This window comes from Osmerus mordax, chromosome 1 (assembly GCF_038355195.1).
Source record: "Osmerus mordax isolate fOsmMor3 chromosome 1, fOsmMor3.pri, whole genome shotgun sequence".
NCBI lineage: Eukaryota > Metazoa > Chordata > Actinopteri > Osmeriformes > Osmeridae > Osmerus > Osmerus mordax.
In genome coordinates, this window is record NC_090050.1 from 24674054 (window position 1) to 24695590 (window position 21537).

Below are 21537 nucleotides of genomic sequence, written 5' to 3' on the forward strand. Positions count from 1 at the left end.
ATGATAACACTTAATGATGTGTCGTTTTGTTTAGAGGATCAACCGGAAACTAATATGTAAGTACTTAAACCACAGAAGTAACATTTATTTCGATTTCTTTCTTTTATAACGTGTGAGTTGAAATACGTTTTGCTTGCCAATTACGCACAGACAAAATCATCATACGTTGACTTCTCAAGTGAACGTTTTTTGCGCAGTATTTAATGTACTGCATTCGATAACATTGCTTTATTTCAATTGACTCACTTAATTTAATTGTTTTTGGTTTAAAGAGGTAGCCTTATATATATGCTGTCTGTTTGTCTTCCCTCAGTGACTATTTGGATATGCAAATACAAAATATCAATTCAGCACGGCACTGACTGTTTGGTCATTGCGCACAAATGGTGATTCAGCTGAGTTCAGTCAGACTCTTGACATTACCACCTGTTTGATTAAGTATCAGAGAGGACTCAAAAATAACACCTCAATGCTCGGGTGAACACTGCTGTTTTGGGGTGAATTCGCACGCCGCGGAGGAATCTCCAAGTAGACATAATGGAAAGTATATTAATTGAACCTGACTTTTTGCCCTTCAACGATTCTTGGAGGAACTCCAGTCTTGCCAACGGAACCGCCGGGCTAAACCAGACGAATCCCCTGAAAAGGAATGAGGAGGTGGCGAAAGTTGAGGTGACAGTGCTCGCCCTGGTTCTGTTTCTGGCTCTTACCGGGAACCTGTGCGTCTTGGTGGCAATTCACACGACCAAACACAGCCAGTCTCGAATGTATTACTTCATGAAGCATCTCAGCATCGCTGATCTGGTTGTGGCTATATTTCAAGTCCTGCCACAACTCATCTGGGACATAACCTTTCGTTTTTATGGACCCGATATCCTGTGTAGGCTGGTAAAGTACCTCCAGGTCGTTGGAATGTTTGCCTCTACCTACATGTTGGTTTTGATGTCAATTGACAGGTGCTTGGCAATATGTCAACCGCTCCGCTCTCTGCATAAGAGGAAAGACCGCATCTATGTCGTTTTTTCTTGGGTTTTGAGCCTGTTGTTCAGCATCCCGCAGATGCACATTTTCTCCCTGAGGGATCTGGGATCCGGGGTGTATGACTGCTGGGGGGACTTTGTGCAGCCTTGGGGAGCGAAAGCGTACATAACCTGGATCAGCCTCACGATATATATCATACCAGTGGGCATTCTGAGCCTTTGCTATGGGCTAATAAGTTTTAAGATTTGGCAAAACTTTAAACTGAAAACAAAAAGGGACCATTGTATAAGCCTCACGCCAAAAACGTCAAAAGGCAACGTTCTCGCTCGAGTGAGCAGCGTAAAACTGATTTCCAAGGCAAAGATAACCACCGTGAAAATGACATTTGTGATAGTTCTGGCTTACATCGTCTGTTGGACTCCTTTCTTCTCTGTGCAAATGTGGTCTGCATGGGATCCAGCTGCGCCTCGTGAAGGTAAGTTCCATTTCAAACATGAACATTTTGTCTGTGTCTGTTGTTCATTTTATGTTAGATTATAACGTGTAGTAATTCTACCGTTGATGTATAGGTCTACCAATCTATTACAATGTAAAGTGTCAACGATACATAATTTGAAAGGCTCAAATAAACCAATTACTTTTGTGGACCGGTCATGCGGCATTAAGCTCCGTGTCTGAAGGCAAGGGTTGTTCCGGGGAGGAAACTGTAAACGTCAAAACATGAATTACAGTTTGACTCAATTACTATTTAAACACATCCACAGTTCTGCGTTCCCATTAACTCTTCAAATGCAATTAAGTCTCTCGCGCACATCAGACCCTGCGTTTTTACGCATTAAATAATTGGAAATCCCCTGAAGAGCTTGTGGCTTTGTAATCTATGGAATAGTAAATGGGATCACAGTAACCGGATACAGCACGTGAACTGCATGCTCTCTGCTATTCAGCTCTCGGAAATGTATTTGTGAATCTCAAATCTCATCTCCAGCCGTATTATCATGTGTTTATGACGAGCGGTTAGTTTGGTCCATAACTAAAATGTTATCAATGTATACCTAATTTAGAGAGTCATCTATTCAGATGGGTCCTTATAAACGAGTGTCAGACAGCTGGCAGCCTACTTAGTGTCTCTTCTCAACATAACACAGAATGTGATGAGAAAACAAGTTTAGGAGATCACGTAGCCTATTCACGGTTACATTCATCCAAATCCCTGTGTGTAACTTTGCCCTGTGTGCAACGTCTGTAGCCTATGTTTGTGTATTTTAGACCGTAGCCCACCTGAAAGTTGTGTGCAAGCGGTTAATCATTCAACAAATTGTCCTTAAAGACTGGTATTTACCTGGCACGTCGAATTGCGCAATTTACATGGACCGACTTCACGCTGAAAATATGTTTTTAGTCAGCTGGCAAAAACTGATTTTCTCCACAGTCACGTCTTAAGATGTGGCTGGGTTTATACTGCCTATACGTAGGCAATATATTTAGGGTCACACTCTAAATTACTACTTGTGTACAAAATGGTTGACATTTGACAGGTAGATCTGCAGTCAAATATAGTTTCTTACTCATGCAATTTGTCTGAAGGTACACTTTGAATGTACACAACTTATCATGGAGGTTGTAAATATTGAGTCAACGTCTGCCGATTTTTTTTTAAGACATCAAAGAGTGACCGCAGTATTCAGCACATCTGTTCACTTGCTCTCCCGACGCAGCCTGAGAAATTATTTATGTCTCATAGACCTCGGAGATACGAAACAAACCCTAGAAAAAGGTTAGTCAACATTCAATACGATGTGAATGAAGACAGTGTATGAGAAACTGAAAAGCTGGTAAACAAATAATGCTATCAGAGGCCTTTGTCAGACACCTATTGTAAGCTCTACTGCACTAAACTACACTAGTTTGTTGATATTTCCTGTCAGACGACTTTATTCAGCTAAATTTATTCTCACCCGTTAGCTGCCTGAGACAGTCTAGATTTTGTTTTCGAGGAACACAGAAGAGCGCAGCAGTCACATGACTCCTACTGCATCGCAACTAAAGACGATCTTTCATCATTGGATTTGCCAAATGCTGTAAAGTTAAGTGCAAACTGAGTCCATGCAGTACAGGGTGCCTACTTGGTTCTGACAGAGGACTGGAGGGAATTCTATTGAATGACGCAAAAGGGTGTAATTACATTCAGTGTTTTTCCACTAAGTTGTCTCTGGAGAACTAAAGAATTAGAATTGCCTAAATGTACTTGCAGCACACGGGGGAGAGAAAAGAAAAAGGCTGTTTGCTGGCCAACTTGTTTAAAAACAAGGTGAACGTGAGGTAATCCAAGTGTTGGGACACAAGCTGGTCAGCCTGTGAATGCCAGGCCTGATTTGTTAGAATGGACGGTCACACCAGAGGCCTGTTTGTGTACAGTCGATATTCCTCCCCTCACCTGCAGCCGCGTGCAGATAAAGTGTCCATTAGTGCTGGGCTCAGCAGAGTGAACCAGACCAATCCACACAGCCAGCTATTACTGGAAACTGCCATTAACAAGGCGCGTTCCCATTACTTTACCCAGCACACATCCTCACATGGCATATTAGCCACCAGACATGGCAGCTTGCCTGCCTACCTTTCAGTGTTCTCTGGTGTAACATACCTTCGGTAAATGTCCCCATTCTCTGTCCAAATCAATGAGACAAGTATATACCAGTATGTACCAGCGCTCCATTGTACTGGATAGAGGTCTTACCTAGGCCTTGGGAACACTTACCATGGGTGACAGTAAGGATTGATGGGTTATGTTATAAGTGTTAGTAAGTCTTAGCAGCACATATTAATGTTAGCAGGCATTACCTAACACCTATCTCATCTTTCGCTAACACTAATCCTAGCCCTAACCCCTACTAATATGTTTAACACTTATACAGTCTTGGTGTTAATAGGCATCTTATAAGGGCATTATTACATATTATCTAATGCTTCTTACACAGCTGCTTCTACAGTGTTACAAGACCTTGTGTGGACTCTTCTCTCAGACATGATTTAAACTGACGTGCCATAAGGGGATTTTATTCGTATTTTTTTCTCTTTTTGTTGGACCCCAGGAAGATTAGCTTGTCCCACTTTGGTGACATTTAATGGGGATCTTTTTAACAATAAACAATATACAATAGGGGCCTATCCAGTCGATTAAAAACCTTGGTTGTTTCGAGATGTTTTTCACAAGTTGTCTGCTCTCTGGTTACGCAGCTCTATAGCTTCTCCCCTGAGACAAATCTTCAATGAAGAAACAATCATCCTCACTATATGTATTAAATCAAACTGCAGACCCAACACAAGTTGAAGTTCCCAGTTCCTTGTCTTGCCTTAGAGAAAAGAGGTGACTCAGCAGAAAGTAAATGGCCAAACAGCAACCTACAGCAATATCTCTGATTGGACCTCCATGTGGATGCTGCTCTTCCTCTCTCCTGTTCCCACGCCTCCCGTCACACTGGAGCTGCTCTGCAACCCAACACTCCCACGCCTCCCGTCACACTGGAGCCGCTCTGCAACCCAACACTCCCACGCCTCCCGTCACAGTGGAGCCGCTCTGCAACCCAACACTCCCACGCCTCCCGTCACACTGGAGCCGCTCTGCAACCCAACACTCCCACGCCTCCCGTCACACTGGAGCCGCTCTGCAACCCAACACTCCCACGCCTCCCGTCACACTGGAGCCGCTCTGCAACCCAACACTCCCACGCCTCCCGTCACAGTGGAGCCGCTCTGCAACCCAACACTCGAATGAAGATAAAATATATGAAATGAAAATATAATGGACAAGCCTGAGATATAGAACACACACACACAAAATACAGTAAAATAACCACTGAATCTGATTGGCCAGTGGAGTAATTGTGTACCGTTTACTAGGGGTGGAAAAAAAAAATCGAATCACATTTGAATCGCGATTCAGTCTTCTAGCAATTCACATCGATTCACAAATGTTTTTTTTGTTTTTTTACATTTTTACAAAAAAACATTTGTAATGTTATTTTTTATGTTTCGTAATGTTATTTTATTTTAATTTTTTTATAAAAAATCGTAAAAACGGTGACCCCAAGAATCTAATCAAATTGTGAAGTAACAAAAGATTCCCACCCCTACTGTCTACAGTATGTCATGCATTATTAATCATCATCATGAGGGTGTTCCTAGTACGGTTTAATATCAGATCTAGTCAGCTATCAGTCTTCACTTGTTGAAGCATCCTCTGCTTCATGGCCTTGCTATTAGATTCAGAAGATCGTTAATAATTGTGTTCTGGTTGAAGGGAAGTCGGATGCTGGGTGCTGTGTCCACATTAATGAATAGCTAAAGAGGCCTATAGGACTAGACAGCCTGGCTGTTAGCCAGATACAGCCAACCGGACAGATTTACAAAGGAAGGGAGAAAATTAGTATCCTTTTTATTATGCAGTTTAGTGATTTATGTGGCACTCACTCCTGTGGAAAAGACTGTAAGCTAATCTTCACAAGGTTGTATTCCTCATAACTCTACCAGTGAATGGCAGGCCAGCAGCACTCTCCCTGGAACACAGGATTCCTTCTAAGGCTGTTTGATAATCATACTATGATGCCGGAAGGAAGAATTTCAAAAGGGACTGTAGTGTTGAATAAGTCAACAACCCTTACAATATTGACATTTTGATTTAATCTGTTTACACTTATTTGCCAACAGGCCTATCTATTTTTGATCAAAGGTCCTGTCAAATATAGCTAACTAAATCCATCTGGACTCTCTGGAAAAGACTACAGTGTCCCCTGTAGAGTATCCCTGCTTGTGTCAAACAACCTGTCATACCTCAGTGGTGTATTTCATCAACTGTCAGACAGCATGTGTTCAAATGCCTTTATCGCGTTAACATAGGTGAGAAATATAAAAAGGGACATGTGTTCAGACGATAAGGGCCGGTTTAAATGATTCAAAGTTACACATCAATGTAGCAGTTTAATTGGCTTGGCTGCTGTTCATTATTGAAGTATATTCACCGATGAGTTGAGCAAATCCAGTTCGAATTTTCTTCATTTCGACTAGGCATATCTATTTGTATTGCTTTGGGCTATGCTCAACTGTCGTGTTAGCGTTGGGACTGGAATAAATCCTTGGCTGCTATGTCCCTTCCAAGCCTCACTCCCTACACCTGCGACACCCTAATGGATATCGAATAGCATGAGTTACACTGTCAGCATCGGGACACATTTGCTCTCATAAATCAAACCCATAATGACTGAAGGATCAATTACCTCCTTATTACCGCGCGCTGAAGATTTCTGCTCTTCCGGCGGCGATTGTGCTCACAGATTTAACTCGGTCAGAGTAACGGTCATATCAGAGCTGAGGGAACGACAATTAGAGACTGCACGACACGGCAGCGGAGCAGAGAAAGAGAGAGATTCGCAATCTGCGAAAATGAGGTTAAATACAGGACAGGAGCCAATTCCATTAATCTGAAACTAATTTGCCAAATGTCAATTGGCCCGTGGAGTTGACATAGCGTAAATGTCACCTCGCGCAATGCTGCAGGCCACACCACACGAACGCTTGCTATCTTCCCCGTTGGGGTTTCTCTTTAAACTGCGTCAATGTATAGGCTCCTTTGTTATCGGTCTCTGTGGGTATGCAAAGACGTGAAAGATGTGTTTGTGTTTTTTATCTGTAGGTTTGTGCAGGCGTTTGTGGTATTTATCTCAAATCGTCATGTGCGAATTGAATTAGTTGGCTCGCTGGTAACTGATAGATGAGGAAGAGATTGAGAAACGAATGTAGATGAAAATAGTTCTTTGATTTGCTTTTCTTCTTTTTATATTTTCTTTTAAAGTATTATTTGATACAGTAATCACAATTGAACTGACTGGCATTTCTCATTAAATCAACAGCAAGATTCAAGATATCTAGTTATAAAGTGATTTGAGCCGTCTTTGTAATGGAAATGACAAGATTACAAAATACCCTTTTTAGTGTGATTATTTTATCTTCAAGATTTATTTCTCACACCTTTAAACAAATGAGCGCAGGCCACAGATAATATCAACCAAAGATTTAGCACCAAAGAACGAAACAATTCGTCACGATTGGTCCTAAACGTGTCTCTGTCTCTGTGTGTCTCTCCTTCCCTTCCTCAGCCATGCCCTTCATCATCTCCATGCTGCTGGCCAGTCTGAACAGCTGCTGTAACCCCTGGATCTACATGTGCTTTGCTGGTCACCTGTTCCAGGACCTGAAGCAGAACGTGCTGTGCTGCTCATCACGCTACCTCAAGTCCTCGCAGTGCCACTGTGACCGTGACAACGACTCCAGCCGCAAGAGCAACTCCTCCACCTACGTCATCAAAAGCACCAGCAGCCAGAGGAGCATCACCCAGACCTCCACCACATGAGGGCCGGCCAACGACCTCCACCACCCAGACCTCCACCACATGAGGGACGGCCAACCACCTCCACCACCCAGACCTCCACCACATGAGGGACGGCCAACCACCTCCACCACCCAGACCTCCACCACATGAGGGCCGGCCAACCACCTCCACCACCCAGACCTCCACCACATGAGGGACGGCCAACCACCTCCATCACCCAGACCTCCACCACATGAGGGACGGCCAACCACCTCCACCACCCAGACCTCCACCACATGAGGGCCGGCCAACCACCTCCACCACCCAGACCTCCACCACATGAGGGACGGCCAACCACCTCCACCACCCAGACCTCCACCACATGAGGGCCGGCCAACCACCTCCACCACCCAGACCTCCACCACATGAGGGCCGGCCAACCACCTCCACCACCCAGACCTCCACCACATGAGGGACGGCCAACCACCTCCACCACCCAGACCTCCACCACATGAGGGCCGGCCAACCACCTCCACCACCCAGACCTCCACCACATGAGGGACGGCCAACCACCTCCATCACCCAGACCTCCACCACATGAGGGCCGGCCAACCACCTCCACCACCCAGACCTCCACCACATGAGGGACGGCCAACCACCTCCACCACCCAGACCTCCACCACATGAGGGCCGGCCAACCACCTCCACCACCCAGACCTCCACCACATGAGGGCCGGCCAACCACCTCCACCACCCAGACCTCCACCACATGAGGGCCGGCCAACCACCTCCATCACCCAGACCTCCACCACATGAGGGCCGGCCAACCACCTCCATCACCCAGACCTCCACCACATGACGGCTGACCGACTAGCTCCACCACCCAGACCCCAGAACTCAGACCCCAGACCCACCTCTGTCTCCATATGCGGCCACCAGACTTCCCACCTCAGAGGGGAAGACTGACTATATCACTATTTCACAGCTTTCATGTCTTGTGTTGGACCTAGATGGAAGGCAGGTTTGAGGGATTGGTTGCTGTACAGATTTTATTATGGGTCGTGTTTGTTGAGGTGGAATGTACAAAGTGTCCTCCGTGGTCTAGACGAAATCATTCATTGACTGTCTGACGGAGAGACTCAGGCAGACAGATTTATTTCGCGTTGGGGGGGGGGGGGTACTGGGTGACCCAAGGACAGTCATCTCTGCCAAGGAAATGATGGAGCTGTGTTCTAATTGGTCAGTAAACTACACCCCCTCAATCCATCTACTCACTGGTTGGTGTCTTAAGGTGTCAGTCAGAGCTGGGAGCTGTAAACCAGAGTCTGGATAGTATGAAAGTGAAGGTGAACGTTCCTGTTACGTAGTTAGTCACATGTACTGTAGGATAGCTTGTGTGTTCATTCAGCTCCTGTTTATCCCCACCATGCATTACGTCACACTCACAGTATGTTTCAACTGTTGCACTGTTTCTGAAACATTTAAGCTTAGTGAGAAAAAAAAAACGATAATGAGCTTTGAGTTGTTGAGGTTTTTTTTTTTACAGACAACTTGTAAATTGACGAGTAAAATTGTCACAATTTTTCCTTTAAGGAAAACAAATGTCAGATGTGTTTTGATCAAGAAACGTGTTGTATTTTGGTGAAGTATTTTCTACATGCAGTAACTAAACTGTGTGTGCTTTCTAAGTGTTCCCCACCTTCTTATTGAATGATTCATAAAGGCAGCAAGTATGAAAATAGGTTGCGCATGTTGTGAATATCCCAACTGGGAATTAGTAGAACCATTGTAACTTTATCTTGATAATTTTTACACTGTGTAGGGGCCAGTTCACAGATTTAAGGTAGTCCAAAAGAAATCCTGCAAACTTTATTTTTTCTTGACCTAAAGTCAGGAAGCTGCCCCATTCAATGTTCTCCAGAAACTATTGCAGAAAACTTTCTTGACACTGTTCCTAGGTATAAATCACAAACCGCAGTATTGTATTTAAAGTCTTCTACATTAAACCTATTTTTCATCTTGTTGTGAAGGCTACTGAATGTGTTTGTTGGTAACTTTAGCCTAGTTCCTGTTTTGCATTAAGAGTGTTGTATTTTGGGCAAAGAAATACGTGTATCTCTTATTTATTTGAAATAAACGTTATGTGTTCTGTCAACAGATGCCTTGGATCGACACCCCCACCCCCAACTTCTAACAGTAGGAAAACTCCATGATTGTTGACTAAGCCATGACAATCAATATCTGACATGCCAAGCTTGAGATAAGTGGTTTCAGTAGATTTGAAGTCAGATGAGCATACCGAACAACAACAATGATTGAGAGACCCAAAGTAGCAACAGCAGGATATTGTACACGGGATGCAGAATTTATCAGCTCTTATAATGTTTTGAAATAATACACACCTGCACCATTAACTCAAATACAATAACATGTATCAAGAAATATTTTCAGCCATAGCGTCATCCTTGAACTATATGCAGACCAACAAATACAATTTAAAAAATTAACTGAGAAAATAATTCGCCCATCGATACTTTACTATACTTCCTTTTGTCAACAAGACGTATATTTTTCTTCTATTTCCTAATTGGTAGAGAAACAAATGAAGCATTAAATTGTGTGTATGAATAAAGAACCTTGATACGCAGCACAGAAAGGGTTGTTCTAATGGGAAAGTTTCTTCTTGTTGGCGTGTTCTTCACTCACCGCTAGAATGTGTAAATCAAACATTCCACTTGTCACTCTCCGTTAAAACAAATCAGTTGTAAAAAATAAATAAATCTTTGCTAAAACAAAATTCAGTTGGCTCTTTCCTTCCAACTTTCTAACTAAAGCCAAAAGTCTAACAAATTGATGTAAAGTTGCATTTGCAGTTATGAGCAGGCTGTTACTTACTGTAATTGCGGTAGAAGAAAATAGGAAACATTCTTTTTTAACTCAAAACATTCAATATATATTTAATCAAAAACGGATTCAGTAGATAAAACCCTTTTTCATCACTCTCCTCTTGGCTCTGTGAAAGTTAAATTTATCTTGTTCACGGTTCACAACGTGATTCATTCCGACAACTTCAACTTGGCAAAAACAGAAAAAAAGATACGCAGTACATCTAACTCGAATAATGAAAACATTGATTACTTGATAGTCCTGTTCTCCTACAATACAGTTTTCTGCTATGCCATGAGAGATTTACTGAGATCTTTTGACAGAGACTCACTGTCTCACACCCTCATACCATGCTGCACACTAGGACAGATGGAAAGAGACAGGTCGACATACAGGTCAACAGACAGTCAGGTCGACAGACAGACAGAGGTCCTATTGGAGGCCCCTGGCCCCCTGGGCCTTCCAGAGCTGTCACCCAGCCAGGCTGCAGACTACAGCTGTGGGCCTCTAGTGGCAGCTGATACTCTGAGCGTGTCAGGGCTACGAGCTCCCGGAAGCTTCCAGAGGGGCTGGAAGTGAGGGCGGAGCCTTCAGGGGAGAGGGAGATGGCACAGGGGTGGGGCTTATTGGGGGGGAGGGGGAGGGGTCTTTGGGGGGGGGGGTAGGGGAAATGACACACACAGGAGCGTTGCCCTGGTACCGCAAAAAGAAAAAAATCAGAGGATGTTTTTTTTATTTTTCTCCCAGTCCTTCCAACGAACACAGTGAGATTTCCTCCGAGCTAGACCTCTTTGCGCAGGGCCACGCGCACACTGCTGAAGACCTTGCCCAGGGCTTCGAAGAAGGGATCACAGAAGGTCTGGATGCACAGGGAGTAGATGCGACTGATGCACTGGGACTCGATGAGGCAGCTCTTGATGCAAGGCATCACCGCCCAGATGTGGCAGAAGGAGATGCAGGCGAACAGGAAACCCCAGAGCAGGGCCACGGGGATGCCAAAGATGGCCGACAGGATGCGGTAGCACCAGTACTTGGAGACGGTGAAGGTGGTGTAGCTCAGCTTCCACACTCCGTCCAGGCTGTGGGTCCCGTCCGGCTCAGCGATCACATCCTCAAACTCCACCTACGGGTGGAGGAGGGGTTGGCATGGTTACAGGGTGCGTTAAAAGTGACTGTTACACACGTTTGATTCTCTAAGCTGGACATATTTTGAGTCCATATCTGTCAGTGTAAACACTGTGGACAAAACCGTGTTCGGCAAATAGTCTTGAAAGCTCATTTGAGCTCCACCTACTGGAGAAGGGTTGGCATGGTTACGGGGCGCGTTGGAGGTCATTGTTTCAGACGTTTGTTTCTCTAAATTAGCCATATTTTGAGGCCGTATCTGTCAAATTCTTGTAAGCACCGTGCAAGAAACCTTGGTCTTAAAGTTCATTCTGTTCTCAACTGATTTTTCCTGGCTCAGTGTGACTGTTTTGCTAGAAAATTAGTGAGAAACAACATAGCAATCATTACTTGACCAGTAATATGATGAGTACAAGCTCTCTCCTTCTGCATCAGATTATGACTACAAACACGTCTCCATTGAGCAGGCACAGAATAAACAAAGATAAACTGTGGGACCAATTATCCTGTTTCTATTACCTCTTGCAATTTCTTACATGAAAGAACATTCTCTGTTTGTTTATGAGCGATGAGAACTTTGTCAATGTTCACCCAGTCTCAGTGTGCAGGTGTGGTATTGTGTCGACTCAAACCCCATCCTATCTGCTACCTGGGCTTCTTTCACATGTGCTATACACTTGATGAATATTTATTTCAGGTCCAAACTTTTTGAACAAACCCTCATTTGGATGAGGATCCTCAAAAGTTATGCTTTTGTTCATGTAAAATGCATGAGGCTTGCAATTTGCCCTGTTGTTGTGGCTGGTGGGATACAACAAACATGCAATTAAAGTTGTCAAAAAATGTTCACGAAGAAGATGTACAAAAACACTTATGTATGCAAATTTTCCACACCATTGAGTTATATTGGTGTTTGTAGCCTCCTCTTCGGAGCCTTGCTTAGTTTGACGTAACATGTTTTAAATTAGACATAAAAACTTAATTTAAGAAGCAGCTGAAATTGTTTTTCTATCAAAACATTTTCTTTCCAAACAAAACACCCTGACAGATAAATTACGATAGGAGTTCAACATATTTAATTTATTGTGTGTTTTTCTCAGGTAAAATACACTATAAAATAAATGTCAGTGTCAACATTCAGCGTTTACCCTCAGTTTTCTCATTTGTAGAGAATCAACTCATAGACTCAAATAAACAGACGCTTGCTGTCCTTCCAGACTCCATAGTTAACACATGACTCACTCTGCTAAGATGGTGAAAATATTTCCATGACCCCAGTTTGGTCTACGACTATGAGGCTACTGTAGTCGTGCTTTCCTCTTTCTAACTTCAAGTTTTTTTTCTTTTTCCCCAGAACCAAACAGAGAAGTGGGAACCAAGTAGGGAGTCAGGTGGCTGAGCGGTTAGGGAGTCGGGCTAGTAATCCGAAGGTTGCCAGTTCGATTCCCGGTCATGCCAACTGACGTTGTGTCCTTGGGCAAGGCACTTCACCCTACTTGCCTCGGGGGGAATGTCCCTGTACTTACTGTAAGTCGCTCTGGATAAGAGCGTCTGCTAAATGACTAAATGTAAATGTAAGTCCAAACCAGCAGTGTGTTGTGTACCCCTGTGGCACCCTCTTTTTCACTCTCCCGAAATAGACCCTGCCAGTCTAGCTGAAGCCAGGAGGAACAGAATAGAGGGCTATTTTAGGACTTCACATAACACCACACACAAGACTATCAGCTGAACAACCTCTGCTTTCAGCTCCAGTTATCAAAACCTTTCTCTCCCTGCTTCAAGCACATCTATCGAGCTTCCTCGTCTGTCTGGTCAGCGAGTTAAGAGTGAGAGATATCACTCTGACAAACCTTCACCACGTCCTCATTGATCTGCTTGGGGTCCCTGTTGATCAGGTCAATCTCCTTGGTGTGGCTGTCCTTGAAGACCTTCCCCTCGTTGGTGTTGTACTGGTACTGGTCCTTGAAGTCCTTCTCCTCGTTAGTGTTGTACTGGTACTGGTCAGCCATGGTGGGGCAGAGGCTGGGGCGGAGGCTGGGGTAGAGACGGGCGTGGAGGCCAGAGGAGAGGCTAGCAAGAGTGGACCCACCCTGGGCAGAGTGCAGGCAGCCCTCTCAGCGCTGTCGAGACCCTCCCCTCTCGGCCCCCTCGCCCCCTCCCGTCCGGCCCGTTCCCCTACCGTGACGACGCGTCTAAAATGCCAGTGGACAGCTGCTGCAAATGCCCCACCTAAAAGACACGCGCACACACACACACACACACACACACACACACTCACACACACAAATACTCACTAACTCTCACATACGGTAAAGCTAAAGCAGAGTCTTAAAGGGAAACCTTAGGCGTGTCACATTTCACACAGAGCTGTGGGGTCGACCGGGCAGGGTTTGCATGGTGGCATGAATTTCCACTCCAGGGTGATGTTAGCTGTGAGGACACTCTCTGTCCCACTACACCTCACAAACCTTCCACAATCCACAAGCTTTCGGTCTGTACAATTACTGCAACTATAAGACCCCTTACTAAGAGCTCTTCAGATACAGTAACTATACCAGCATCTTTTGTAAAATCGTTTTTTGGTTTCAGATGTTTTAATTATTTCACTACGTTCTACATTCTGTGTTCTAGTGACAGAAGAAAACAAATCTGATTTATTTTGGACGTTATTACAACGTAGATGTGTCAATTAAGCATTTAAAAAGGCCTAAAATGTCGCGGACAGTCGTGCTGGATAGGTGACTCACCCAGTCAAGCTTTCATCTGATTGTTTTTACTCTCCTCTCCTCAGCTTCTCATTCATGAAACGCTGAAACCAATCCTCCGTGCACATGCATGTCAACGAGCTTGAACTCATTCCACTCACTTGACTCCTGCATATTAGTTCAGACTGATGCGGGATAGCATATTAGTTTTGCTACTGTCCGACAGTCAGTCATGGACATGTAGCTAGTGATCCTTCTCACAATTCAAACCATAATGTGGGCACTGGTCATCGTGTCATATTTAAATATCATATTTTATAATGTCGTGATAAATGTCATTTTGGAAGGTGTTCATAATTTAAAACACGAAAAACGTATATTTGAATTAAAGGTGTACCTGTAGTCATAAAATATCCGTTGATGAATGGTTCTCGGGTGAACCTGTCTGACGACAGCCAGATAATGACATCCTCGTTTTCAGACCGCAATCACCTTTTAACTGCCTTTCTTCCCTATGATGGAAATACGTATCTTTAATTAAAAATCTCGTTCAGTGCTCGTTATGACTGAACCCTGCTGACACTGCAAAAAGTGTCACAGTTAGTATGCTTTTCTGTGAAGTTCACAACACGGCACTGATGTATCTACACCATTTTCGATAGGCTACACAGCCAGCAGGTGAAATTGATTAAATGTCACATTTTAATTTATGGGATAGCTCCTAGTGGTCCGCAGGCTACTACGAGGCAGACATCACTGCCTCAATATAGGGACTCTATTACATATTTAATTGACCTACAACGCAATGTGCTGTACCAGCATTTGCTCCGATCTGATGTTGGCAAACTTTCTTTGATAATATAGGCCTACTATAGGCTACCATGAAACAAAACGCTGTACTGGGTTTACTTGTACTGAACTGGTTAAAGCAACTGTGAAGTATTTCCCAGTGCTGTGACATGAAGCGAAACAGTGAGTGACAAACTTTTTTTTTTCCCTCAAACGTTTCGTCTTCTTCCCAATGCTGCACGAGTTCTCACAACAGCTGGATCAGATGGATGCATCATTACCGACAACATTAGAACTGTCAATCCGGTTGAATATGACTCTATAAAATCTAATCCTCCCCAGTGATAAAAAAGTGATTCGGTCGTCCTTGCCTGTGTGCAGTTGCTCCGATCAGTCACCACAGTCTAAATATGCTTGTAGCATAAACAAACCCATAGATACAGCACGCTGGTGTTGTGGTGGCAGGAAATAAGATGCAGGCAAATGCATGGCCTTTCTGGCAGGCAGTCCCACTTGGCCAACTGTTGCTATTTATCCAGATCAACACCGTCCTGTCAGTCTAGCAGAGCCTCAGGTCTCTACCAGATCAGAATGCAGGGAGCCATGAGAGTAGCCTAGTGAGCCTTGCCCCAGTTCCCTGTGGGTGAACACACCATGAGGGGGGTGGGAGGGAGGAGGGGGGTGGGAGGGAGGAAGGGGGTGGAGGGGGGGTGATGGAGGGAGGAGGGGGGGAGGGAGGGAGGAAGGAAGGAGGGGCGGAGGGAGGAGGGGGGGAGGGAGGAGGGGGGAGGAGGGAGGAGGGGGGAGGGAGGGAGGAAGGAGGAGGGAGGAGGGTGTAAGGAGGGAAGGAGCAGTGGGGCAAAGGAGGGGAAAAGGAAGATAGGGGAGGAAAAGTTAGGATTGGAGGGAAGGAGAGGGGCAAAGAAGGCCGGGCGGGGGAGAGGGAAGAAAGGAAAGAAGGGAGTAGGCGAGTGAGGGAGGGAGGAAGGAAGGAAAGAGAAGAGAAGTGAAATGGGAGTGCATGTGAGCATGAGCCAATCCAATTAGAGGAGTATTCCTAGCAGGGTGTGAGCGCAGCGCAGGGAGAGCGGGCAGCACAGGAATAGATCAGGGAGTGTCAGGGAGAGCCGCCTCTAGCCGCCGTGGAAACCGTCCCAGCGAGTAGTTAGTCTGCTAACAGGCCACGCCTCCTCTTTCTACAGTCAACACTGGCACGCTAAGCTGAAAGACGATCTCCATGAGAGACCGTAGTGATTTAATGGACCAGTAATTTCTCTGGAAGCGTTGGGAGTGGTTGTAGTGGGTCTCATGGAGAACTGGTGACCGAGGCGGCTCTCTGGGCGCGCCATGTCTGGGGGGGGCCCTGACACAGGTGCACAGGTTCGATTCAGGCTAGGGTCATTTCTGCATCCCCCCCCCCTGTTGTCTCAGACCCTCCACATTGCAAAGGTTGAAAGAAAATAATTTTTATTTGTTTTTGTATTGGGTAAAATTGGGTAAACACAACAATGGTTCGTTATGAACCTTTGGGTCATGTGACCCGAAGGCAGCACAAGGGTTAACAGAATTTGAGGGCCCAGTAGTCATACTGTCTTCAGTATTACACCACAGTTGCAGAGTGGTGAATGCACATGATCTGAATCACTAGGATACAGTTTGTTAGTGGGGATAACTGTCAAAGTCTGTCAAAGAGGGAAAAACTGGTTGTTTATTTTGGAAGGAGCTGCTGGTCTACTAAACATGGACTCTCTTGAGGTGAGAGAGGAGAGAGGTCCTGAACCCGGCAGTCTCTTTAACTCAAAATGGTTTACATCCCTGTAGACACTTGAATTGTTGCTGAAAACTAACATAAACTACACTACTATAAACAACTGGATGAGGATATAAAAAACACATGCCGGATTAGCTTGACAACTTCACTTTAAATAATGTCTATTTTTTCCAGAGAGTACATCGCGAGTTCACTTAATCTTCCTGGGCTTCAACAGGATGGATACATGCATCACTGGCCACATCATCGGTGCTGCAGTGAGTAGCTTGCCTCATCACCTGCATACGAAATGTACTTTGTGTGTTTGTGTGTGTGTGTATGTAGAGAGAGGGGGAGACATTTGTGTGAGCATTCATGTGTGTGTGTGTGTGCAACTCGACAGAGTTTCTAATGATCCATTCTGAATCATTTTGAAACTCAAAAAAACAACAAAATACAAAACACACAAACGAAATGCAAGATAATTCATATGAATATATTCGGTATATTTACAAAATATTATTATTTTTGTTTCATTTCTCATTCATTTCCTTTTGGCAAAGCAGGGCTCTCGCTAGGTTGGAAACATACTTTTACACAGGACTGGAGACAACCAGTGTAATATGACGTACTATATAACCCTAACCTTAACTTTAGAACCCTTTAAACACCTCCACGCCCACCAACCATCCACACCACTGCCTGCCTGACAGCCTGGTCCGCTGAAGTCACTGTATGGAGGGAGTCAGATGGCTGAGCGGTGAGGGAGTCGGGCTAGTAATCTGAAGGTTGCCAGTTCGATTCCCGGCCGTGTCAATTGACGTTGTGTCCTTGGGCAAGGCACTTCACCCTACTTGCCTCGGGGGAATGTCCCTGTACTTACTGTAAGTCGCTCTGGATAAGAGCGTCTGCTAAATGACTAAATGTAATGTAAATGTAATGTATCTGACTAGATGACCATCTGGCAGGCTGGCTGTTTGCTGGCTGTTTGCTGGCTGGCTCCTCTGGTGTGCTGGCTGGCTCCTTCAGTCCTTTGCCACACGGATGTTGATGCTAGCGCAGCACTTGCCCATGCTGTTGAAGAGAGGGCCGATGGCAATGTTGAGCAGGCTGGCCCACACCGTCTGAACCCAGTGCATGTGGATGAGGAACACCTGAACACAGGGCATGATCAGCCTGAGGAAGAGGAGAGGAGACAAGAGCACGTGAATAAATCTCATGGGGAAAGGATCGACAGAAATACATCCTACATCACAGCAGGAGGGGGTTGAAACCAGTGGCGATTTTAAACCCTTTTTAGGGGTGCTCAAGCACCCCTAAAAAGGATAATAATATTTTAATAACATTTTGCATAATAATAAATCAATGTATTTCTTGTTATCCAGTGAAATTAGGGATTTATATTAGCAAGGGGGTTTAGCACTTTTGCAAGGCACTGTATTCATGTCACATTCTCATTGGGGGCTGAGTACTCCTAAAGGTCTGATCCTAGAAACGCCCCTGGTTGAAACTATGACAAACGGTTTCTGAATCTTATAGTCTGCTGTGAGACAGAAGTACAGAAGTATGCCGGGGCCGTTTAGGAAATAATCCAGACTGTCCTTAAACGTGAAATCCTCACTAGTTCTAGTTTAAAGCTATTTTGCTCTTGTTTCTGTAAAATTGCAAAACTACTGAACTGACTTCCGGAAATACTGAAAGGCCTTCCGAATATGATGAAAATGTTCTCTCACTCTTACATCCTCAAAGCTTCTTCCTTATAAGACTTGAGTGTTTCATATACTGTATGAGTGTTTGAATGTGTTTCACATACGTCTGTGCCAGCATTTCATATGTATATAAATGTAAGTTTTCAGTAGTATGATTACGTGTGTGAACATTTCACATGTGAATGTGAATGCGTTTCACCTGTGTCGATGCAAGCATTTCACATATGTGGATGTGAGTTTTCAGTAGTATGAATGTGTGAGAACGTTTCATATTTGAATGTGTATGTGTTTCATATTTGTGTAAGAACAGTCTGAATTATTTCCCTAACGGCCCCTCAAACGGAAGCGTCAGTCAGGAGCGCTCCCGTGCTTACCAGATGTGAATGAAACTGAGGAGGGCGAAGAGGATGCCCGCCACCAGAGAGACCGGCACCGCCAGCACCAGGGAGATGAGGCGATAAAACCACAACCGGGACACCTCAAACAGGGCGTGACTCCCAAGCCACACCTTATCGAAACTCCGTACTGAAGGCGGTTCCGCGATCACGTCTTCAAACCTCACCTCGAGACGGACAGAAGACAGTTAGTTTACTGCCCAACTACATCTCTGTCGTTTCTTGTGATGCGAGTGCATGTTACAAAGCATAATTTATCAAAACATTTTAGCGGCATTTGCATTTCATAATGCATTTTCCCAGTTGTATCAAGAGAGCTTAAGTAAACTTCAATATGCAAGGAGGGAAGAACATAGTAGGTGTAATTCTTAAAGTGTCCTCTGGGGAACAGTGTTGGACGCCACACCCATCATCCAACCTCAGAATCAACTCACAGTGATAAGAAGCAGATCTCACTCCCTGTGGTGCAGTGTGGGCAATACATTTACATTTAGTCATTTAGCAGACGCTCTTATCCAGAGCGACTTACAGTAAGTACAGGGACATTCCCCCGAGGCAAGTAGGGTGAAGTGCCTTGCCCAAGGACACAACGTCATTTGCACGGCCGGGAATCGAACAGGCAACCTTCAGATTGCCTGTACTGGATAAGAGCGTCTGCTAAATGACTAAATGTAATGTCAATGTAACTTCTCCTCTATCTCATACACGTTTTGGAAAGTTCTGAGCATCAAGACATAACCGTTAGTGTGGATCTGTTACTTGATGGTTGTCTGTGTACTTTTGTTATCTCAGAGTCAATAGAGACAGGAAGAGAAGTGTGTGGAGTATGTGCAAACAGTACATTCAGCTCAGATAGAACTTGCTCACGCACTTTACCACACCATTTGTGTACCGAGATATGTGTGTAGGTTTGGACCTGCAGTACGTCTACATGTGTGTGTGTGTGGGTTACCTTCAGACACTTGTTGACTCCTTTTGGGTCCCGGCTTTGGACCAGAGGCCTTGTGTCACTCTGGGTGATTGAAACAGATTCCTCCTCTTCCTCCTCTTCCTCCTCCTCCTCCACCTCCACCTCCACCTGGTCCGTAGACGTTTTCTCTGGCGGTGTCTCCAGGGGTATCCGTGAGGGAGGGACCCACAGAGGGCTCTCCTCCTGCTCCTCGATGTCCTCCAGGCTGAGCCGGATCTGGGCCGGTGTCCCCCCTGTGGTCATGGTGTGTCTGAGGGCTGTGAAGCCTGACTGGGAATCAACAGCGCATGAGGCCGGGGGCCCCAGGGCTGGAACCACCCTGGAGGGTGGCTGTCGACCAATCCCAGGGTTGGAACCCCCCTTGAAGGCAGATGTCGACCAATCCCAGGGTTGGAACCCCCCTTGAAGGTCAGATGTCGACCAATCCCAGGGTTGGAACCGCCCGGGAAGGTGGTCGAGGACCAATCCCAGTTTCCTGTCACCTCATCCCAGTTGGGAGACACCCTGGTGGGACATAGTGGAGCTGTGACCTCATGGCCGCTCGCAGGACCGCTCTCAGGGGCGATAAACGAGGCCTATACTTATGGCAATTGACACCTCCCACGCCCAGCGGAGGAGCTCATTTTGACCTGTGTGAGAAATAGCAGGGAGGCTGGGGTGGGTGGAGAGGGACGGCCACAGCACGTTGATGGACTCTCCCTAAAGGCTGCTGACAGGATGTGATCATCAAAGTGATGATCGTGCTGCTGATCATGTTCACAATTGTGTTTACGACGATAACAAGTCAGGAAGTGTGCTTGAAAATGCAGAGAAACAACAACAAACACAACAGTGCACAGCGTCGACCACAGCAGCACTGAGGGTATCACCCAATACTCATTTAGCTCAGGGGAAAAATACACCCGTGACTTGCAAGAGTTTGTTGAAACTTAGATATTTACACACTATTCTAAGAAAACTGATCTTGCCTGGTATCAGGGGACCTCTGATGCCAGCTCAGGGTACAGAGCATGTGATCATCTCCTCTGGCCCGGAATCTTTATTTTGTTACCCACAAACTTGCGATTATGTTCCTGTGATGTTGATGAAACCGACTGAAAACAAAGAGACATTAATTGTCCTCCAGAGCTGGGCTTGGTGAGTTGCCTACATGGCACTACTAACCCTAACCCATGGCACTAACCCTATCCCTAACCCATGGCACTAACCTTAACCCTAACCCATGGCACTAACCCTAACACTCTTAACAGGCATGGTGACAGGAGGATGTTTAGTGCATCACTCCTTCAGTTCCTGGAAACTGTCTGCCGAGAGGGGAGGTAAGGGAGACGCAGGGAGGAAGACATGGACCCACAGTGCCCCCTGTTGGCCAGACTTGGAAGTGTCGATTTGACAGGTGGGTGTGAAGAGAGAGATGATGTACTAGGCCAGTGGTTCTCAACCCTGGTCCTGTCCTGACTCCCTGTCCTGCATGTTTTAGATGTTTCCCTCTTCCAGCACACCTGATTCTAATGAACGGGTCGTTACCAGGTTTGTCTTTCTGTTCTGCAGAAAGCAGGGTTGGTTGTTAAGCATAGTGGGCCTCGCTCTGTTTAATGATGAGGAGAAATGTGTGCCTTGTTCATCTCTTGAAGGGTGAAAACGAGGAACAGCCCCTCTAAGATGTCTCGCCCTATCACAGCCCCTCTAAGATGTCTCCCCCTATCACAGCCCCTCTAAGATGTCTCGCCCTATCAGAGCCTCTCTAAGATGTATCCCCCTATCAGAGCCTCTCTAAGATGTATCCCCCTATCAGAGCCCCTCTAAGATGTCTCCCCCTATCAGAGCCCCTCTAAGATGTCTCCCCCTATCACAGCCCCTCTA

The 21537-nt window shown here is 45.4% G+C and overlaps 3 protein-coding genes across 3 annotated transcripts; 1 reads left to right on the plus strand and 2 right to left on the minus strand.

Annotated features, from left to right (window-relative positions):
- Positions 1 to 537: 537 nt before the first annotated feature.
- oxtra (oxytocin receptor a) lies at positions 538 to 8125 on the plus strand. Its single transcript, XM_067257252.1, has 2 exons — positions 538 to 1456; positions 7134 to 8125. The coding sequence occupies exons 1-2, from the start codon at positions 538 to 540 to the stop codon at positions 7385 to 7387; spliced, it is 1173 nt and encodes a 390-aa protein (XP_067113353.1). The 3' UTR covers positions 7388 to 8125.
- A 1564-nt stretch (positions 8126 to 9689) lies between these two features.
- Positions 9690 to 13445, minus strand: cav3 (caveolin 3). Its single transcript, XM_067257371.1, has 2 exons — positions 13207 to 13445; positions 9690 to 11354 (listed from the first exon to the last, which is right to left on the minus strand). The coding sequence occupies exons 1-2, from the start codon at positions 13363 to 13365 to the stop codon at positions 11013 to 11015; spliced, it is 501 nt and encodes a 166-aa protein (XP_067113472.1). The 5' UTR covers positions 13366 to 13445; the 3' UTR covers positions 9690 to 11012.
- A 4180-nt stretch (positions 13446 to 17625) lies between these two features.
- LOC136943367 (caveolin-2-like) lies at positions 17626 to 19917 on the minus strand. Its single transcript, XM_067236690.1, has 3 exons — positions 19657 to 19917; positions 18684 to 18871; positions 17626 to 17776 (listed from the first exon to the last, which is right to left on the minus strand). Exons 1-3 carry the CDS (start codon positions 19915 to 19917, stop codon positions 17626 to 17628), a joined length of 600 nt encoding a protein of 199 aa, XP_067092791.1.
- Between the last annotated feature and the right edge of the window lie 1620 nt (positions 19918 to 21537).

Coding starts and splice junctions, on each gene's coding strand:
- oxtra (XM_067257252.1), top strand. CDS start 538: ATGGAAAGTATATTAATTGAACCTGACTTTTTGCCCTTCAACGATTCT. Junction 1,457..7,133: donor TCCAGCTGCGCCTCGTGAAG/GTAAGTTCCATT, acceptor TCCCTTCCTCAG/CCATGCCCTTCATCATCTCC.
- cav3 (XM_067257371.1), bottom strand. CDS start 13,365: ATGGCTGACCAGTACCAGTACAACACTAACGAGGAGAAGGACTTCAAG. Junction 11,355..13,206: donor TCAATGAGGACGTGGTGAAG/GTTTGTCAGAGT, acceptor CTCCACCCGTAG/GTGGAGTTTGAGGATGTGAT.
- LOC136943367 (XM_067236690.1), bottom strand. CDS start 19,917: ATGACCACAGGGGGGACACCGGCCCAGATCCGGCTCAGCCTGGAGGAC. Junction 18,872..19,656: donor GAGTCAACAAGTGTCTGAAG/GTAACCCACACA, acceptor GTCCGTCTCGAG/GTGAGGTTTGAAGACGTGAT. Junction 17,777..18,683: donor CTCAGTTTCATTCACATCTG/GTAAGCACGGGA, acceptor CCTCTTCCTCAG/GCTGATCATGCCCTGTGTTC.